Source organism: Garra rufa, chromosome 22 (assembly GCF_049309525.1).
Source record: "Garra rufa chromosome 22, GarRuf1.0, whole genome shotgun sequence".
Classification (NCBI taxonomy): domain Eukaryota; kingdom Metazoa; phylum Chordata; class Actinopteri; order Cypriniformes; family Cyprinidae; genus Garra; species Garra rufa.
The window spans coordinates 26,040,942-26,059,460 of NC_133382.1; the positions used below are offsets into that span (position 1 = coordinate 26,040,942).

At 37.8% G+C, this 18,519-nt stretch overlaps 1 protein-coding gene across 1 annotated transcript; it reads right to left on the reverse strand.

Moving 5' to 3' along the window:
* Positions 1 to 718: 718 nt before the first annotated feature.
* On the reverse strand, positions 719 to 12,293 carry psmd11b (proteasome 26S subunit, non-ATPase 11b). The gene is made up of 13 exons (XM_073828245.1): positions 12,174 to 12,293; positions 9,959 to 10,060; positions 9,663 to 9,859; positions 8,449 to 8,506; positions 8,047 to 8,241; positions 7,806 to 7,950; positions 7,179 to 7,239; positions 6,918 to 6,980; positions 6,706 to 6,831; positions 6,553 to 6,588; positions 5,134 to 5,185; positions 4,342 to 4,484; positions 719 to 2,073 (listed from the first exon to the last, which is right to left on the reverse strand). Exons 1-12 carry the CDS (start codon positions 12,262 to 12,264, stop codon positions 4,342 to 4,344), a joined length of 1,269 nt encoding a protein of 422 aa, XP_073684346.1. The 5' UTR covers positions 12,265 to 12,293; the 3' UTR covers positions 719 to 2,073.
* Between the last annotated feature and the right edge of the window lie 6,226 nt (positions 12,294 to 18,519).

An 18,519-nucleotide genomic window follows, 5' to 3' on the forward strand; every position in this document is an offset into this window, starting at 1 on the left:
AAAAACGTCGTGTCAAACGCTGGACATTTAGAATATCAAAATAAAAGTCCCTCATGTAACGTTTATACAGAACAATATTATATAATATATAACAAATGTTATTTCTGGATGCTACTGGATGTATTGTGTAACGGTTATTCATATAATTTATTTCTAATTCGAATTTAACTAAACTATATTCGAAGATATTAAAAAAATGAACTTATATGGGTTTTATCTAGGCCCTATTTAAAACTTATTTCAAAATAAAGGTTTACCACACACATACGTTGGATTGTAAGTTTGTTTATACCCAGTCGGTTTAAATTTTAAAATAAGTAAATTAAAATAAATCGTAATATGGAATGGAAGAACTACAGAAACAAACTAATATTTAAACCCTGTGAAAAGTGTAACTTACAGTCTCCAGTTTTTAAGTATCTATTTTATACAGTAATCAGAGCTAGTCTGGTCTTAAACAGTCAGTTTTACCAAAAATGTATTCTAGCGAATAGGATTGTTTGAATTTTAAATAATAATGAGGTTACTCTAATTGGCTTGGGTTCTCATAAAATAATGCCCTTGTTTTTTAGCACTCAATGTATTTGTTGTGAAGATGCCTAAATATTTGTCACAAGAAAACACACATAGCAGAACTAACTTGCTTCTAAATTAAATAAATTGCACTGCTTATATTTATGTACAAACAAGGTATAAGGATAATTTCCCTCAAAACCAATAAATGTAATCAAAACACTTTAATTGGTGAACAGGCCAACTCATACAAAAATAAAAACAAAGTCATTTTCCTTGAACCGAAATCTGCTTATACCAAGATTTCAATAATTGAGAATTTGTGCTTCAGATAGAGGACTTCTGTGGACCACCGCTTTTCAATGTTAGGCACAAAAAAAAAAAAAAAACATTACTTTCCAAAGTGTTTAATGTCCCACTAAATTCTCAATGTCAATGATCAATGCTAGATCTCCACTACAAATCAATCACAAATCACATGCAGGAAGCTCTCAAATCAACACTGGACTTTAGTCATTTAAAAACATCATTCTCCCACAAGAAATTACTTTTTTTGTTGAATATTTATAATTGCACACTAAACAATAAATGAAAACATAAATTATTTTGCAAACGATGTGTGAATGAATACATTTACAGGAAAACAATGAGATAAAAAAAAAAAACATACAAAACATTGAATTTTAAAATGACAATATTGAGGGTATTTAACTTATTTGATGGTCTATTGCTGGCAAACTAGAAACGGAGTTTGCATTGAAATACTGATCTGAAAAGATCAGAGAAAAAAAAAAAAAAGAATATAAGAATAAACATCAGTGCAGACATACATGTGTGTTGGGGTAAAGGTTATTTTAATCAAAGAGGACTAAAACCTTTGTAGGATTGGGCCGTTTTAATATAACCACCCTACTTGGCAAACAGTACACTGTAAATACAAAACGGTATACTGCAAAAGTAAACGGCAAACAATACTCTTGATCATACCAACTTAGAAAAGAACTTTCTAGTGTGTGTGTGTGTGTGTGGTAATTTGATTGGCAACTGTGCTTATTACAGAGCCTCTTCCTTACAACCAAGTTCCTTTGAATCTCTCATCTACAACAATCATTTAGAATGTGCATCCATAAAATGAGGAAAAAAGGAAAAAAGATATGCACTACTGCAAACAACCGATGAACCGCAGATAACCGAAACCCAAGAATCTGTATCACAAAGTTGCTGTAATTAAAAAACTTTAAATGTAGAAGAGCTATACATTTCTATATGACATTTTAGGATTTTATTGTAGTTGTACAACATTCCCTGATGGCCTGTGCTGGCCGTTGAGAGATACAGAGAAGAACAAAAAAATTCAGAGGATCAGAAAGATGAAATTGTCCATTTGAAAGAAAAGAAACATTAAAAACTCTCAACTGGGGAAAACAAGTAGGTCTTGCTCTATGTTGTCCCTTTTTGCTGTGAGAAAAAAAGTTCCACATGTTGGCCATACACACATACACACGGGCAAACTCACACGCATACAACCATTTCACACAGCAGCAGCTTCTGATGTTTATTCTGTGGGAGAGAAACACAAAGACGTGCTTAGAAAATCAGGTCATTTTAACCACTGAACCATATTTCATCACAAATGGAATCTAAGCCCATTTCCACCAAAAAAATAAAGGTAACTGCAACTTTTTAAATCTCACAATTCTGACTATTTTTCTTGCAATTCAGATTTTTTTCTCAGAATTGCATGATACAAATGTGCAATTTGGACTTTTTTTTATTAGATTTCTATAAAATGATTGCGGGACATAAACTTACAATTACGAGATATTAACTCACAACTGCGGATATAAACTGCAATTGTGAGAAATAAAATCTGAATTTTGAGAATAAAGTTAGGATTGCAGAATATAATCTTGCAATTACTAGAAATAGAGTGAGAATTGTGGGATATAAACTCGCAACTACGAGAAACAAAGTCAGAATTTTGGGATGTAAACTCGCAATTGCAAGAAATAAAGTCAGAATTGCGAAATATATAGTCAAAGCTGTGAGAAACAAAGTCAGAACTGTGAGATATAAACTCGCAATTGCAAGAAATTAAGTCCGAATTTTGGGATATAAACTCGTAATTGCGAGAACTAAAGTCAGAATTGTGAGAAATAAAGTCAGAATTTTGGGATATAAACTCGCAATTGTGAGAAATAAATTAAGAATTGCGAGAAATAAAGTCAGATTTGCGAGATTATAATCTCACAACTGCGAGAAACAAAGTCAGAATTTTGGGATATAAACTCGCAATTGCGAGAAATAAAGTCAGAATTGCGAAATATATAGTCAAAGCTGTGAGAAACAAAGTCAGAACTGTGAGATATAAACTCGCAATTGCGAGAACTAAAGTCAGAATTGTGAGAAATAAAGTCAGAATTGCAGGATATAAACTTGCAATTGTGAGAAATAAATTAAGAATTGCGAGAAATAAAGTCAGATTTGCGAGATTATAATCTCACAACTGCAAGAAACAAAGTCAGAATTGCAGGATATAAACTCGCAACTATGAGAAACAAAGACAGGATTGCAGGATTTAAATTTACAACTGTGAGAAATAAAGTCAGAATAGTGGGATATAAACTCACAATTGTGAGAATTAAAGTCAGAATTGCGAGAATATATAAATATATAAACTTGCAATTGCGAGAAAAATTCAGATTCGCGAGATTATAAACAACTGCGAGAAATAAATTCTGAATTGTGGGATATAAACTCGCAACTGCGAGAAACAAAGTCAGAATTGCAGGATATAAACTCGCAACTATGAGAAACAAAGACAGAATTGCAGAATTTAAATTTACAACTGCGAGAAACAAAGTCAGAATAGTGGGATATAAACTCACAATTGTGAGAATTAAAGTCAGAATTGCGAGATATAAACTCACAACTGTGAAAAATAAAGTCAGAATTGTGGATATAAACTCACAACTGCGAGAAATAAAGTCAGAATTGCGAGAATATATAAATATATAAACTTGCAATTGCGAGAAAAAGTCAGATTCGCGAGATTATAAACAACTGCGAGAAATAAATTCTGAATTGTGGGATATAAACTCGCAACTGCGAGAAACAAAGTCAGAATTGCAGGATATTAACTCGCAACTATGAGAAACAAAGACAGAATTGCAGAATTTAAATTTACAACTGCGAGAAACAAAGTCAGAATAGTGGGATATAAACTCACAATTGTGAGAATTAAAGTCAGAATTGCGAGATATAAACTCACAACTGTGAAAAATAAAGTCAGAATAGTGGATATTAACTCACAACTGCGAGAAATAAAGTCAGAATTGCGAGAATATATAAATATATAAACTTGCAATTGCGAGAAAAAGTCAGATTCGCGAGATTATAAACAACTGCGAGAAATAAATTCTGAATTGTGGGACATAAACTCGCAACTGCGAGAAACAAAGTCAGGATTGCAGGATCTAAACACACAACTGTGAGAAATAAAGTCAGAATAGTGTGATATAAACTCGCAATTGTGAGAAATAAATTCCGAATTGCATAATTGTTGTGAGTCCAGTTCTAAGGGGAAGAAAGACTGATATTTTCTCAGAATTGCAGGTTTATCTCACAAACTTGCAATTCTGACTTTTTTTCTCAGAATTGTGAGTTTATATCTCCCAATTGTGACTTTATAACTCGCAATTGCCAGATAAAGTCAGAAATGTGAGATTAAAAAGTCACAATTACCTTTTTTTATTTAGTAGTGGAAACAGGCTTCCATCGTTTAGATAGCCAAATAATTTATGTGCATTTTTTTTTGAAGTGCCTTACCTATGTTAACTTCTTAGCCTTGTTGTACAGTGAATCCACAACTTTGCTCATGTTCTGTATGGTTTCTAGAGCTGCCTCGTAAGACTTGTCCACAGGGGGCTCTTCGAATATGATGAGCACACCTTCACCTTGATCAAGAATGCCTGCAATAGTAGAACTCCATCAGGTAAATGAATTCATTTTGAGGATTTTGCCACTTTTATTAGATTTAGTTACATACTTTATGAACATATTTGGTATAAACACTTAAAGAGGCCATATAATGCTTTTTAATGTTTTCATTTTGCTTTAGTATATAATGCATCTATTAGCGCATGTATTAGATCTGCAAGATTACAAAGCTCATAGTCTCTTACAATATGGATCTATTCTAACAGAGAACATCGCTTTAGACCTGCCTAAAATAAAAGACTGACGTGTAGATACTGTATTGCTTACTTGGGCTTGAAATGTTATGAATTAAACCAATGCCATTATTAACTGTTTGTGTTTACAACTGCTTTAGAAGCACGCTTGAAATGTTTGGCAATTGTCAATGCACTGGGAATTCAGGGTTTTTCAACAAGAAGGGGTTTTGTAGAAACTGGAACTCTATTAGAGCATTTCAGACAGACTGGGACAGAGGTGCTGCAATAATGCATGTTTTTTGTTTTTTTTTGGTTTTTTTTTTACATTAATGCATGTTAACTTAACAAAATAATGACCTTTTACTATATGACCTCTTTAAAATTAGAGAATGGAACCAGTGCTATAATGTCACGGTTATCAGTGCTATTAAAAAAAAAGACAAACCATGAAACTTTTTGTCCAGGATCATTTGTGACAGTTTCCTCTCAACATCATCCTGTGAAATAAAGAGAGATGTCTATTTTAGTGATCATGCATACATGGTAATATGTGACCCTGGACCACAAAACCAGTCTTAAGTCGCTGGGGTATATTTGTAGCAATAGCCAAAAATACATTGTATGGGTCAAATTTATTGATTTTTCTTTTATGCCAAAAATCATTAGGAAATTAAGTAAAGATCATGTTACATTAAGATTTTTTGTAAAATTCCTACTGTAAACCTATCAAAATGTAATTTTTGATTAGTAATATGCATTGTTAAGAACTTAATTTGGACAACTTTAAAGGTGATTTTCTCAGTATTTGGATTTTTTTGCACCCTTAGATTCCAGATTTTCAAATAAATGTATCTCGGCCAAATATTGTCCTATCATAACAAACTATACATCAATAGAAAGCTTATGTATTATGAGCTTATGAGCTTTCATATGATGTATATATCTCAGTTTTGTAAAATTTAAACTTATGACTGGTTTTGTGGTCCAGGGTCACATATATTCACTGTTTTATTTCATAGTGATTTTAATGTCGTCATGATTAAAGCTAATATCAGTTTTTAAAACATTAAAGGGATAGTTCACCCAAAAATGAAAATTGTCATTAATTACTCAGCCTCATCTTGTTCCAAACCCGTAAGACCTTCGTTCATCTTCAAAACACAAATTAAGATATTTTTGATTAAATCTGAGAGCTTTCTGACCCTGCATAGACAAAGCAACTGCCACGTTTATGGCCCAGAAAGGTAGTAAGTACACTGATAAAATGGTCCATGTGTCAGTGGTTCAGCCTTAAATGTTATGAAGCTACTGTTTGTGTGCAAAGAAAAAATAACATTCCTCTGCTTGTAAACAAGGAGCACTTTTCTTTTAAAAGTGCATGGATTGACTTGGAAGAGAAGAAATTGCTGAATAAAGTCACTATTTTTGCTTTCTTTGCGCACAAAAAGTATTCTTGTAGCTTCAAAAAATTAAGGTTGAACCACTAATGTCACATGCACTATTTCACCAATGTCCTTACTACTTTTTGGACCTTGAACGTGGTAATTATGTTGCTAAAGATGAACAGGTTTGGAAAGACATGAGGGTGAGTAAACTATCCTCTACTCTGTTTCAAGTGAGAAAATACTACCTGAAAACAGCCATATATGATTGCAGTTCATTTATAGCATACCTTCAAGCTAAGCTTTTAAGAACAGTGCTACATTGCACCATGAGTGTATAATAGAGCTATTTGTTGTTTGCTTTTGACATCTGAAGGAGCATTTAGACATGGAAATAGTGATGGGTGCGCTATGTGACCTCATACTTAACTGGATACTCTGTATGAGTCAAAAGCTTATGAACAGAAGAGAACAGTTTGTACCTTTGAGAGTTTGATGAGGCCTGCTATGTGTGTTATCTTGAAAATAGAGAAAAGAGAGGAAAAAAGGGCATAATAAGATTGCAGGCTTTGGCTCTTTGTAAATTAAGTGATAAATGAAAAATAAATTATACACTTTAGGAATGGACACACTACCTGTACTCTGGAAAAAGGCTCAATGACCCGAATGAGGTTCTGTTCCAGCAAATTGTCATAAAGCTTGGCCAAATGTGTGTTGATGATGGGGTCGTCCCTCAGCTCTTTAGTGTACTCTGTCAGGGCCTTCATGTGTGAAAGAGCAAACAGAAAGCTGAGCATGACATCAAAGACTTCAATTAGAAAACATATAGAGACAGTCAAAATCTCACCTTTTCAAAATCTGCTAATGATCTGTTCTTGCTGGCTTGTGCTATACATCTCAGTGCATCGGTCTGATGGAGAAAAAAAATTACAGGGTACAGCTATAAATGAGCAGTTGCTGTGGGGAAAAAAAAAGTCAAATGTGTAGCAGGTTGGTAAAAGCATATGCTCAATCATAAAAGCCTGTTGCACGAAGAACCACTGCAGAGCATTTGTTTATAAGCGGCAATTTTATCTATAAAAAGTAACAGGAATTTTAATAAGCTTACCTGTCGCCCTGCATATCGCAAAGCCAGTTTCCCACTGATCAAGGCCTGTACTTCCTCTGGCCTGGAAGAAAAGAAATTAATACTTTTATTCAGCAGGGATGCATTGTATTGATCAAAAGTGACAGTCAAGACATTTATAATGTTACAAATAATTGCCACTATTCTTCTTGTTTTTTTGAACTTTCTATTCATTGAACAATGCTGAAAAAAAACATTACTTAGGCATCAAATCAGCATATTAGTATGATTTCTATATTTAAAATAAAATAATATTTCACAATATTACTGTTTTTACTATATTTTTAATCAAATAAATACAGCTTTGATGAGATTTCTTTAAAAAAAAAAAAGTTAAAATCTTACCAACCCCAAACTTTTGGAAACTAGTGTATAATCTGTGATTTTAATACATTCACTACTTTTTTGCACTTAAGCTATGGAAGTCATTAAGCGTAGGCGATGATTTATGGATACGCATTGTGCTGAAGAAATGAAAGCCTAAGTATTACTTAGTAAGGCGGTGTTACATAAGAGAGCTTGGCATAACTAACACAATGATTGTTGTATTATCCTGTGGCCTCCCACACACAAAAATAGGGATAAACTGCAAGTGGTTATCTCACTTACAAGCTAAGCATGATCTTGCAGAGGAGCATGTATTTCAGTGCAGTGACTGCCCTGGGGCTGTCAATGGAGTCGTAGCCTTCAAAAGCCTCAAAGAAGTAAGAGGAGGCAGTTTTCCAATCTTTTTCCTCAGCTGCATGGATAATACCTAGAGTGAATAGGTGAAACGGTCACAAACCAATGAGAAATACAATTTTTATTTCAAATGCACTTGCAGATCGTTATACTGAGAAGTCAAACTTGCCTGACTGCATATCAAGAGCCGCCTGGAGCTTTGGAGGACAGTAAATGGCATTGGCGGTGGTCCTGGCTGAGGTGAGAGCAGCCCTGGCTTTGGGAAGGTTGCTGAGAGCGTGGTAGGTTTTACTCTCCAGCAGCTGGACCTCCACCAGCAGAGCTTTATCATCCATCTTTTTCAGCTCCTGTAGCAACTGGGTGCCTAAAGACAAAGAACTTTTAAGTTTTAAAATGTTCTAATTATTTTTAGTTTACTGCAAAACATAACAATTTGAGCAAAAAGACAAATTAACATTAAAAAAAAAAAATAACATTCATTGGACAGACATGAATTTAAGAAATTCTTATTATCTGGCTCAGATGTTTGATTCCACCATACATTCACATTTATTTTTTACATTATTCTTACCAAGATGAAGGGCTTCCTGATATCTCTTTGTGTCAAAGTAGAGTGAAATGAGTCGAGCCTGATGAAAAAGAAGAAATATTACTGCTTTTTGATCAAATAAATTCAGCCTTGGCAAAATACAAAAGTGGGAAATATTAAGAGAAGCAATAATGATAAATTATATTGTATACTACTATGTCATGATAACGATATAGTTCAAATAAAAGAACTTTCTATTCAAAGTATCCTATCAAAAACGTTACATGGTTTCTACAAAAATATAAAACAGCATCTTTTTAACATTGATAATAATAAGAAATGTTTTTTAAGTCTCTTCTGCTCACCAAGCTTCCATTTATTTGATCCAAAGTACAGCAAAAAATTATTATTTAAAATAAATGTTTTCTATTTGAATATATTTTAAAATTTAATGTATTAAATCAGTCACATGATCCTTCAAAAATCATATTCTGTTTAGCTGCTCAAAACAACATTTATTTTTATTATTATGTTGAAAACTGGTTAATCTAAAATAAAACAGCATTTATCTGAAAAATAATATATATATATATATATACACATACATACACACACACATACACACACTGACTTTTGAATGGATCTTTGGATCTGATTATCAAAGAATCCTAAAAAAAACTGTTTTAAATACTACTAATAATAATAACATTGAAAAATGACAGTAATGACGCTGAAAATGTAGCTTTGTACACAGAAAATTGGTTTTATTTTAAAATATATTCAATATATTCATATTTTCACAATATTACTGCTTTTGCTGTATTTTGGATCAAATAAATGCTTTAATTTCATTTTAATTTCATTTAAAAAAATGAATAATGATAAATTATATTGCTGTCTACTACTAGTAATTTTAGTTTAATAATTCATTAAATAGTTTAATTAATTAAAATAACACTAAATACAATTATTTTAAAATAATATTTAGAACTATGATGACTATTATATTAATAAAGGCATAATAAAAGTAGCATGTTACAAATAAACAAAAATCCAAATTTTTACATTGTGTTATTATTAGACAATAAAAAGCTGTGGCAAAAGCAATGTAACACATGGAGTGGCTTATTGCTTTTATTTAAAAAAAAAAAAACGCCTGCTCTCTTTTAATGTTTTTCTTAATTTAGTATACTAATATACAATTCACTTGATGTCAGTTCAGTTCGGCATAAACTGTTTATGCAAATTATCTTTACCTCTAGGGCTTGTCTGAGGAAGGTTCTTTTCTCAGCTTTAGCCCATTCGATGCATTCCAGGCACAGCTCAACCTCCTGGCCCGTGGCTGCCTCCATGTCCAGAAATAGATCCAGGAGCGAGCGCACCAACCGGGCGGCCTTTGCCTTGCTTATGGAGATCAGAAAAGGCCTTACAAATTTCAGCAGGCCTCCAAGCTCTAAAGAAACATTAAGCAATAATAGTGTGTCACAACAGCAAAATATTTCTACAGTAGGAACAGCACACCCCCCCCTCCTCCCAGAATTTTGATTCCAACCTGCAGCTTGTCCCGTCTTAGCCAGGAGAGTGCCCAACTCCAGGATGCTCTGCTCCTTGACACGAACCGCCTCTTCATCATCTTCCTGGACATCTCGTCTCACTGTAAAAGCCAGACAAAGAAAGAATACAAAGTTTAGTGGTAACTAATAAAACGTATAAAATCTTCCATCAATATAAATTCATTGACCTACATATTACACCTAATATTTCATAAATATTTTATTAGTTAAGATAATATGCTATAGTTAGAATTAAAATGATTAAATATTAAATACAAAATTATTAATAATACAAATATTACATACACTACCAGCCAAAAATTTTTGAACAGTAAGACTGTTAATGAAATCTCTTTTACATACCATGCCTGCATTTATTTGATCAAAAGTACAGCAAAAACAGTAAAATTTTTAAATATTTTTACTATTTAAAATAAGTTTTCTATTTAAATATATTTTAAAATGTAATTTCTTCCTGTGATTTCAAAGATGAATTTTTACCATCATAACTCCAGTCACATGATCTTTCAGAAATCATTTTAATAGTCGGATTTGCTTCTTTAAAAACATTTATTATTATTGTTGAAAACAGCCGAGTAGATTTTTTCAGGTTTCTTTGGGGAATAGAAAGTTCAGAAGAAGAGCACAGAGATCTTTTGTATCACTTTTTATCAATTTAAAGCATCCTCGCTAAATAAAAGTATCAATTTCTGTAATTTCTTTCCCAAAATCCTGAAAAAAAACTTTACTCAACTGTTAAATATCAATAATTATAATTAAAAAATGCAACAAAAAAAAACCCCAGCAAATCAGCATTTTAGAATGATTTCTGAAGGATCATGTGATACTGAAAACTAGAGTAATGATGCTGAAACAGCTTTGATCACAAGAATAAATTACATTTTAAAATATATTTAAATAGAAAAAAGTTATTTTAAATAGTAAAAATATTTCACAATGTTAATGTTTTTGCTGTACTTTGGATCAATTAAATGCAGGCTTGGAGAGCAGAAGAGACTTCTTTATTAAAAAAAAAAAAAAAAAAAAAAAAAACTTCAATCATTTTATCTTAAACGATTTTTTTAATCAATATTGCTGTTTAACTGAGAAAAGCTCTCCCTGAACACTCCCCCATCAACCATTGGTGGAACAAAACATAATCCAGCCCCCGAACTCTTGCCATTGGCTGAGCCCTTGTAGCTATGTTGGACTTGTCAGGGTGATCAAAATAACAATAATGTTTTGAAAATTATCTTACAAATTGCTTACTTATAGCCGTCTCTGCGTATTTATCTGGGCTGAATACTTCAAATTATTATTTTTTTAAAGATACGCTTATTTCACCTTATAACTTTTTAATAACTTTACGTAATAATAACCAAGTCATACGCCTAATTATCTTCAAATTCGAAACCAAAGTTTTCATAGGACTCAAAGGAAAAAAGAATCAGGATGACATGAAAGAAACTCAACAGGTCTTGAAGACGACAAAAATAAACAGGCAGAAGATGACAAATAATCGGCGGAAGTTTTAAACTATTTAATCTAAGACTGCGTGTTATGCCCCAATTAGGAAGCCCGTTTATTTAATATAAAATAATAATTACAATTTCAGCAGCCAAACAGAGACAGAAATAAATCTCAGCCAATGTCACGATTGCAAAAACAGAAATGTCAAAGCCTGCTTTAGGGTTGGTATAAAACACGCCAATCAAGTTAAAATTGTCATAATACGTCAATCCCAAAATAAACTAATCACCAGTCAAGCTATAATTAATATAACTTTAAAAATAATTCCCAAATATATGTGTTAAAATGCGCCTTGGCCTGGACGGGTGGCTAATATTGCAGGCTAACTGTCCATACACACTGGTTGTGGCTCAAACCGTAGTGAGCTGCCTACCTAGACAGTTTTTAGCGACTCGCAGGCGCTTTCAAACATTTGATTTTACATTTTCAAGCATACATAAGAAGTCAAACAAGCTGTCTTTCTTCTATATTCGATTCGAACTTCCAAACGCGACAGTAAGTTACAAAAATGCTGCCTATGGAGGCAGCTCAGTAGGTTTTGAGACGCGCTCACTCACACAGTACAGTGAGTCAGCACCGCAGCACCGGCTCATGGCTCCCCAGCCTTGCTAATGCTGAAGCAATAAAGTAGCCATGCAGAGTGAAAAGTAAAGTTCTACCAAAAGGAATTGAAGACAGCTTTACCTATTGAATGTAAAATGTCAATAGAAGCGTTTCTGTCTGTGCTGATGAGAGACTGAGCTCTCTGAAACTCCACCACTGCCGCGGCTGCCATCTTCCCTATTCAAAAATCTCACTGCCCACAAGCCCTTGCGAGCCCAACCGGAAGTAAGTTAATACGTACGTACGTGCGGTGGCAGTTTGGGGTTTGTAGTATTTTAAGCCTTTACTATTTCTAGTGCACGATTCAGTAGCTAAAACATTTCAATATCAAATATTACTTTATTATTCTCTATTCTGTTGTTATTGATAATACTATTATTAAGGTTATACTTTCATTTAGTAGGCTACCATGTTTGTACAGTTTTCATTTTTTGTTTGTTTATTTTAAAGGTCAGTAGGTGGTGACAGAGACCCCGATGCTGAAAACTCCTGTAAAATGCTGCTATAAATAAGGTCGCCTAGTGTATGGTTATCCTTCTATGCCATTTTGCTGTTTATGGGTGAAATACACTGCCTTTTGCTGAATGAAAACTCATACCCAGCTAACAAAGAACGTTTACATGTAACTTGGCTAAAATTCTGGCAAAGTTCTCTCAGTTATGGACAAATTTTCTTTCAGTAACGTTCATTCAATGTTACATGGTTTTTACCACATGTATAAAGACATTATACGTCGATTGGAGCATTTTTCTTAAACATTTTTATAAACAGGACATTTAAAAGTAACACTAACACTAGCATTCTCTATTCTTTTTCTATTATACACTACCAGTCAAAAGTTTTTGAACAGTAAGATTTTTAATGTTTTTTTTAAAGAAGTCTCTTCTGCTCATCAGGCCTGCATTTATTTGATCCAAAGTACAGCAAAACTACTACTATCTTCATAAAAAATATATTTTCACTATATAAAATAACTGCTTTCTATTTGAATATATTTTAAAATGTATTTTTTAACCTGTGATCAAAGCTTAATGTTCAGTATTATTACTCCAGTCTTCAGTGTCACATGATCTTTTAGAAATCAATATGCTGAGCTGATTTAATGTTCAAGAAACATTTATTATTATTATTATCAATATTTAAAACCTGGATTCTTTGATGAATAGAATGTTTTAAAAAAAGTGATGATAAAGGCATTTATAATGTTACAAAAGATTTCTATTTCAGATAAATGCTGTTCTTTCTTCTATTCATCAATGAAATTTAAAAAAGATAAACACTAAAGATTCTATAATAATAGTTTTCAAATCAGAATATTAAAATGGTTTCTGAAGGATCATGTGACTGGAGTAATGATGCTAAAAATTCAGCTTTGAAATCACAGGAATAAATTACATTTTAAAATATATTTGTCACAGCACAGAGGGAGGCAGAGACGGAGGTGAATGTATAAGATAAAAGGTAAGTTTATTAACAGGTTTGGTAAGTATATTGAAGCAGGTATTGAGGTAAGAGTTCTTATCTGAGATGTCCAGCGTTCAGATAAGTAATTCCAACTATGGAACCAGGAAACCATAGAGTCCACGGGAAGAGCATGCAGGGGTGTGATCGGTAGATCAGACAACGAGGAATGAATCTGTCCGGGTATATATAGGGGAGCTGATTGGATCCAGGTGAGTAATTAGTACTCAGGTGACAGTGAACGTGTGTGTGTGTCTTCAGGGGGCGTGGTTGGTGGATCTTGCTGTGGTAGAACTCTGACATTACCCCCTCCTCCAGGGGCGGCTCCCGACGCCCCTCTCCAACGTCGAGGACGACCTCGACCGCGAGGGGCAGGACGTTCTGGGTGGCTCTGGTGGAAGTCCGTCAGAAGTTGAGGATCGAGGATATCGTCTCTGGCCACCCATGATCTTTCCTCCGGTCCGTACCCCTCCCAGTCGATCAGATATTCCAGGCGGTTGCCCCGACGTCGGGAATCCAGGATCTCACTCACGGTGTAGATGGAAGGTTGATCCAGGATCTCCGGAGGAGGGGTATCAGCTTCAGCTCCAGGATTATCTGTGGCAGAGGGAAAGTACGGTTTAAGGAGTGATACATGAAAGGTGGGATGGATTCTGTACCTGGGTGGGAGCTGAAGCTGATATGTCACTTCGTTGATCTGCCTCAGGACCTCGAATGGACCGATGTAGCGGGGACTCAGCTTTTTGCACGGTAACCTCAGCCTGATGTCTCTCGTAGACAACCACACCTTGTCTCCAGGTTGGTATAATGGGGTGGGTCTTCTACGAACATCGGCGAATTCCTTGTGGCGTCGGATGGCTCGTTGTAGATGTTGATGAGCTGAGTCCCACACTCTCTCGCTCTCTCGGAACCAGTAGTCTACAGCTGGAACATTCGTGGGTTCCTCCGTCCAGGGAAACAGCGGCGGCTGAAAACCGAGTATGCACTGGAAGGGAGTTAGTCCGGTGGTCTCTTGGCGGAGTGAGTTCTGTGCATACTCGGCCCACGGGAGGAACCTGCTCCAGCTGTGTTGGTCAGCGGAACAGTATGACCGGAGGTAACGTCCAGGCTCCTGGATCTTCCTCTCAGTCTGGCCGTTGGTCTGTGGGTGGTATCCTGATGAGAGATTAACAGAAACACCAAGTGACTTGAAGAATGATTTCCATACATGCGAGATGAATTGTGGACCCCGGTCCGACACAATCTCCACGGGGAGACAAAAGTGACGGAATACGTGCTGGAAGAGTAACTCGGCGGTGTTCATAGCCGTAGGTAGGCCTGCCAAGGGGAGAAATTTGCAGGCCTTGGAGAAATGGTCCACTACAACCAGCACGCAGGTGTTACCTTCAGATTCTGGGAGGTCCGTCACAAAGTCAACCCCGAGATGGGACCAGGGTCTCTGCGGGATGGGTAGTGGCACCAGCTTTCCTGTGGGCAGATGACGAGGAGTATTAGAGGTGGCACAGACTGAGCAGCTTTGGACGTACCTGATGATATCCCGGGTCATACTGGACCACCAGTACCGAGATTGGATGAGCGAGAGGGTCCGTCTGCTACCTGGGTGTCCAGAGCCCGGAGACTGGTGAACTGTGTCCAGAAGGTGTTGATGCTGGGAGCTGGGTACGTAGATTTTACCTTCTGGACATTCCGGCGGAGCAGGCTCTTGGAGAGTGGCTTCGTGGATCCAGGTGTCAATGTCCCACTGGATGGGGCTAACGATGAGATCTGAAGGAATGATGTTTTCAGGCTCAACCACGGCATCGTGGGAGAATTGTCTGGATAGAGCATCAGCAGGAATGTTCTTGGATCCGGAACGGTAGGTTATCTTGAACTGGAAACGTGTGAAGAATAATGCCCATCTGGCTTGGCGGGGGTTGAGTCGTTTGGCTTCTTGAAGGTATTGAAGGTTTTTATGGTCCGTGATGATGGTAAACGGATGGTTAGCCCCTTCCAGCCAATGACGCCACTCCTCCAAGGCGAGTTTGATGGCAAGTAACTCACGATTGCCTACATCGTAATTTTGCTCCGCCGGACAGTTTCTTGGAATAGTAGGCACAGGGATGGAGGAGAGTGGACTCACCAGCTGCTTGCGACAGCACTGCTCTGACGCCGATGGTGGATGCATCTACCTCAACTTCGAACGGGAGATCGGGGTTCGGATGGTGTAGGAGAGGAGCAGTGCTGAAAATCTTCTTAAGTTGCTGGAATGCTTCGTGGGCAGAGGTGGTCCAGACCAGATGTTTGGGTCGACCACGTAGGAGGGAGGTCAGGGGTGCAGTGATGAGACTGTAATCCTTTATGAATCGGCGGTAGAAGTTGGAAAACCCCAGGAAGCGTTGAAGTTCCTTGACTGTACTGGGTTTGGGCCATTTCAGGATGGACTGCACCTTTTCCAGGTTCATTTGCACACCCTCGGGGCTGATGTTATAACCCAGGAACTGAATCTTAGTCTGGTGGAACTCACACTTCTCAAGCTTGAGGTACAGCTGATGTTGGCGCAAGACTTGAAGGACCTGACGGACGTGCTGGCGATGTTCGGCCTGGTTCCGGGAATAAATCAGAATGTTGTCAATATAGACGACCACAAACTTATGTAGAAATTCCCGGAACACCTCGTTCATAAACGTTTGGAAGACAGAGGGACTGATGGACAAACTGTAGGGCATAACCAGGTATTCATAGTGGCCAGCAGGTGTTATGAATGCTGTTTTCCACTCGTCTCCCGCACGAATACGAACGAGGTTATAAGCACTCCGCAGGTCCAGCTTGGAGAAGATGTGAGCCCCACGGAGTTCCTCGAGGGTGGCAGGAACGAGTGGAAGAGGGTATGGTTGTTGGAGGATGTTGGCATTAAGTTGACGGTAATCAATACAGGGACGGAGACCTCCATCCTTCTTACCCACGAAGAAGAAGCTTGAGGCAGCTGGTGAGGTGGATGATCGAATGAATCCTTGCTTCAAAGCTTCCTGGATGTACTCCTCCATCGCCTGGCGCTCCGGGTTGGACAAAGGGTAGACGCGTCCTTTAGGTAATTGAGCCCCAGGTAGCAGGTCGATGGAACAGTCCCATGGCCGGTGAGGAGGAAGTTGGGTGGCAGCTTGCTTGCTGAAGACGTCCTCGTAATCCTCATACTCCGCTGGGATCTCCACATTACTGTCAGTCTCAGGACTTTCAATCTTGGTTGATGCGACGGTCAGTGGAGCAGAAGCTGGAGAGGGTAAACGGGTAAAACAGTTCTTCAGGCAATGTTTACTCCACCCGATGATATCACATGGATCCCAGCGGAGTTCTGGATGATGACGATGGAGCCAAGGACGTCCCAGAATGATGTCAACCGTGGAGTTCTCCAGTACCAGAAACTTGATTTGTTCCTGATGAAATAAACCAACTTGCAGAGTGATGTATGGTGAAGAATACCGGATCCGCCCACGTCCGAGTGGTTTTCCTTGGATGGTCTTGACAGAAAGTGCAGGGCTATGGCGGTGACGTGGCAAGCGTAAGAGATCTATGCATTCTTGTGAGATGAAGTTTCCCGATGAGCCTGAGTCAAGGAGAGCAGAAACACAAAGATCTTGTTCAGCAGTACGCAGTGTCACAGGTATAAGAGTCAGGTGAGCAGTTTCAATGTCTGATTGAATAGTACTCACCACCGGACATGGGGGTCTAACAGGACAGGTTCGTAGAAGATGACCAGGTTGTCCACAGTATAAGCAGAGTCTTTCCTTGATGCGACGTTGACGTTCTGACCATGAGAGACGTGTTGAATCGATTTGCATGGGTTCTGGTACTGGAGAGCAAGCTGCCACCATAGCGGACTGAGGAGCGGTTTCAGGTGGCTGGCAGGCGGCTAGGCGCTGGGATACCCTCGTAGCTCGCTGTAGAAAGGTCTCCAACCCGATGTTGTCGTCATAGATGGCCATAGCGGCGCGAATATCCGGGTGGAGACCGTGACGATAGGCACCCAGCAGCGATGTCTCATTCCAGCCACTAGCCGCCGCCAGCGTCCGGAAATGAAGGGTGTACTCGTGGATGGAAGAAGAACCTTGTTGCAGTCGGAAGAGCTGATCAGAAACGGTGAGTACATCTGTGTTTGAACTGAAAACCTCAGAGAAATGACAGGTGAATTGCTCAAATACCTCAATACCTCAATACCCTCGATACCACGACTGAGGTGAGTCCCTTGAGCAAGGCACCGTTCCCCCAACTGCTCCCCGGGCGCCGCAGCCATGGCTGCCCACTGCTCCGGGTGTGTGTTCACGGTGTGTGTGTGTTCACTACTGTGTGTGTGCACTTGGATGGGTTAAATGCAGAGCACAAATTCCTAGTATGGGTCACCATACTTGGCCTCACCTCACTTCCTTTCCTTTCCTTTCCTTTCCTTTCAAAAGACTGAATTAAAGGAGTTTTAGCTTGCCATATTGACTTCGCCCATTGTAGAGCTTTTCCGGTGAGTAGGGAAATGAGAAACGCTACCTTCGAAAATTGCTGTGGTTGCATCTTGATGAATAGTTGGACTTGCAGTAGGAAACCGCTACACTCAGCCGCTTCACCCGAATATGTGTTTGGTAAAGCCATGGGACTTCCTGAGGCAGATGGCGGCGCGGGAGATGGTGTTAGCGCCGCTTTGAATGCTTTGATGAGTTCGGTGAGTTGATCTGGTGCAGGTGTTTCCTCGTTGTCCATTATGTTGTTGGTCTGATCTTCTGTCACAGCACAGAGGGAGGCAGAGACGGAGGTGAATGTATAAGATAAAAGGTAAGTTTATTAACAGGTTTGGTAAGTATATTGAAGCAGGTATTGAGGTAAGAGTTCTTATCTGAGATGTCCAGCGTTCAGGTAAGTAATTCCAACTATGGAACCAGGAAACCATAGAGTCCACGGGAAGAGCATGCAGGGGTGTGATCGGTAGATCAGACAACGAGGAATG

What these genes read in the sequence shown, in the direction of transcription:
- psmd11b (XM_073828245.1), bottom strand. Translation starts at nt 12,264, where the DNA reads ATGGCAGCCGCGGCAGTGGTGGAGTTTCAGAGAGCTCAGTCTCTCATC. An exon ending in TGCAAGATCATGCTTAGCTT is followed by an intron (nt 7,240 to 7,805) that starts GTAAGTGAGATA and finishes CTTTTCTTCCAG; the next exon opens with GCCAGAGGAAGTACAGGCCT. An exon ending in CCTGGACAAAAAGTTTCATG is followed by an intron (nt 4,485 to 5,133) that starts GTTTGTCTTTTT and finishes CTACTATTGCAG; the next exon opens with GCATTCTTGATCAAGGTGAA.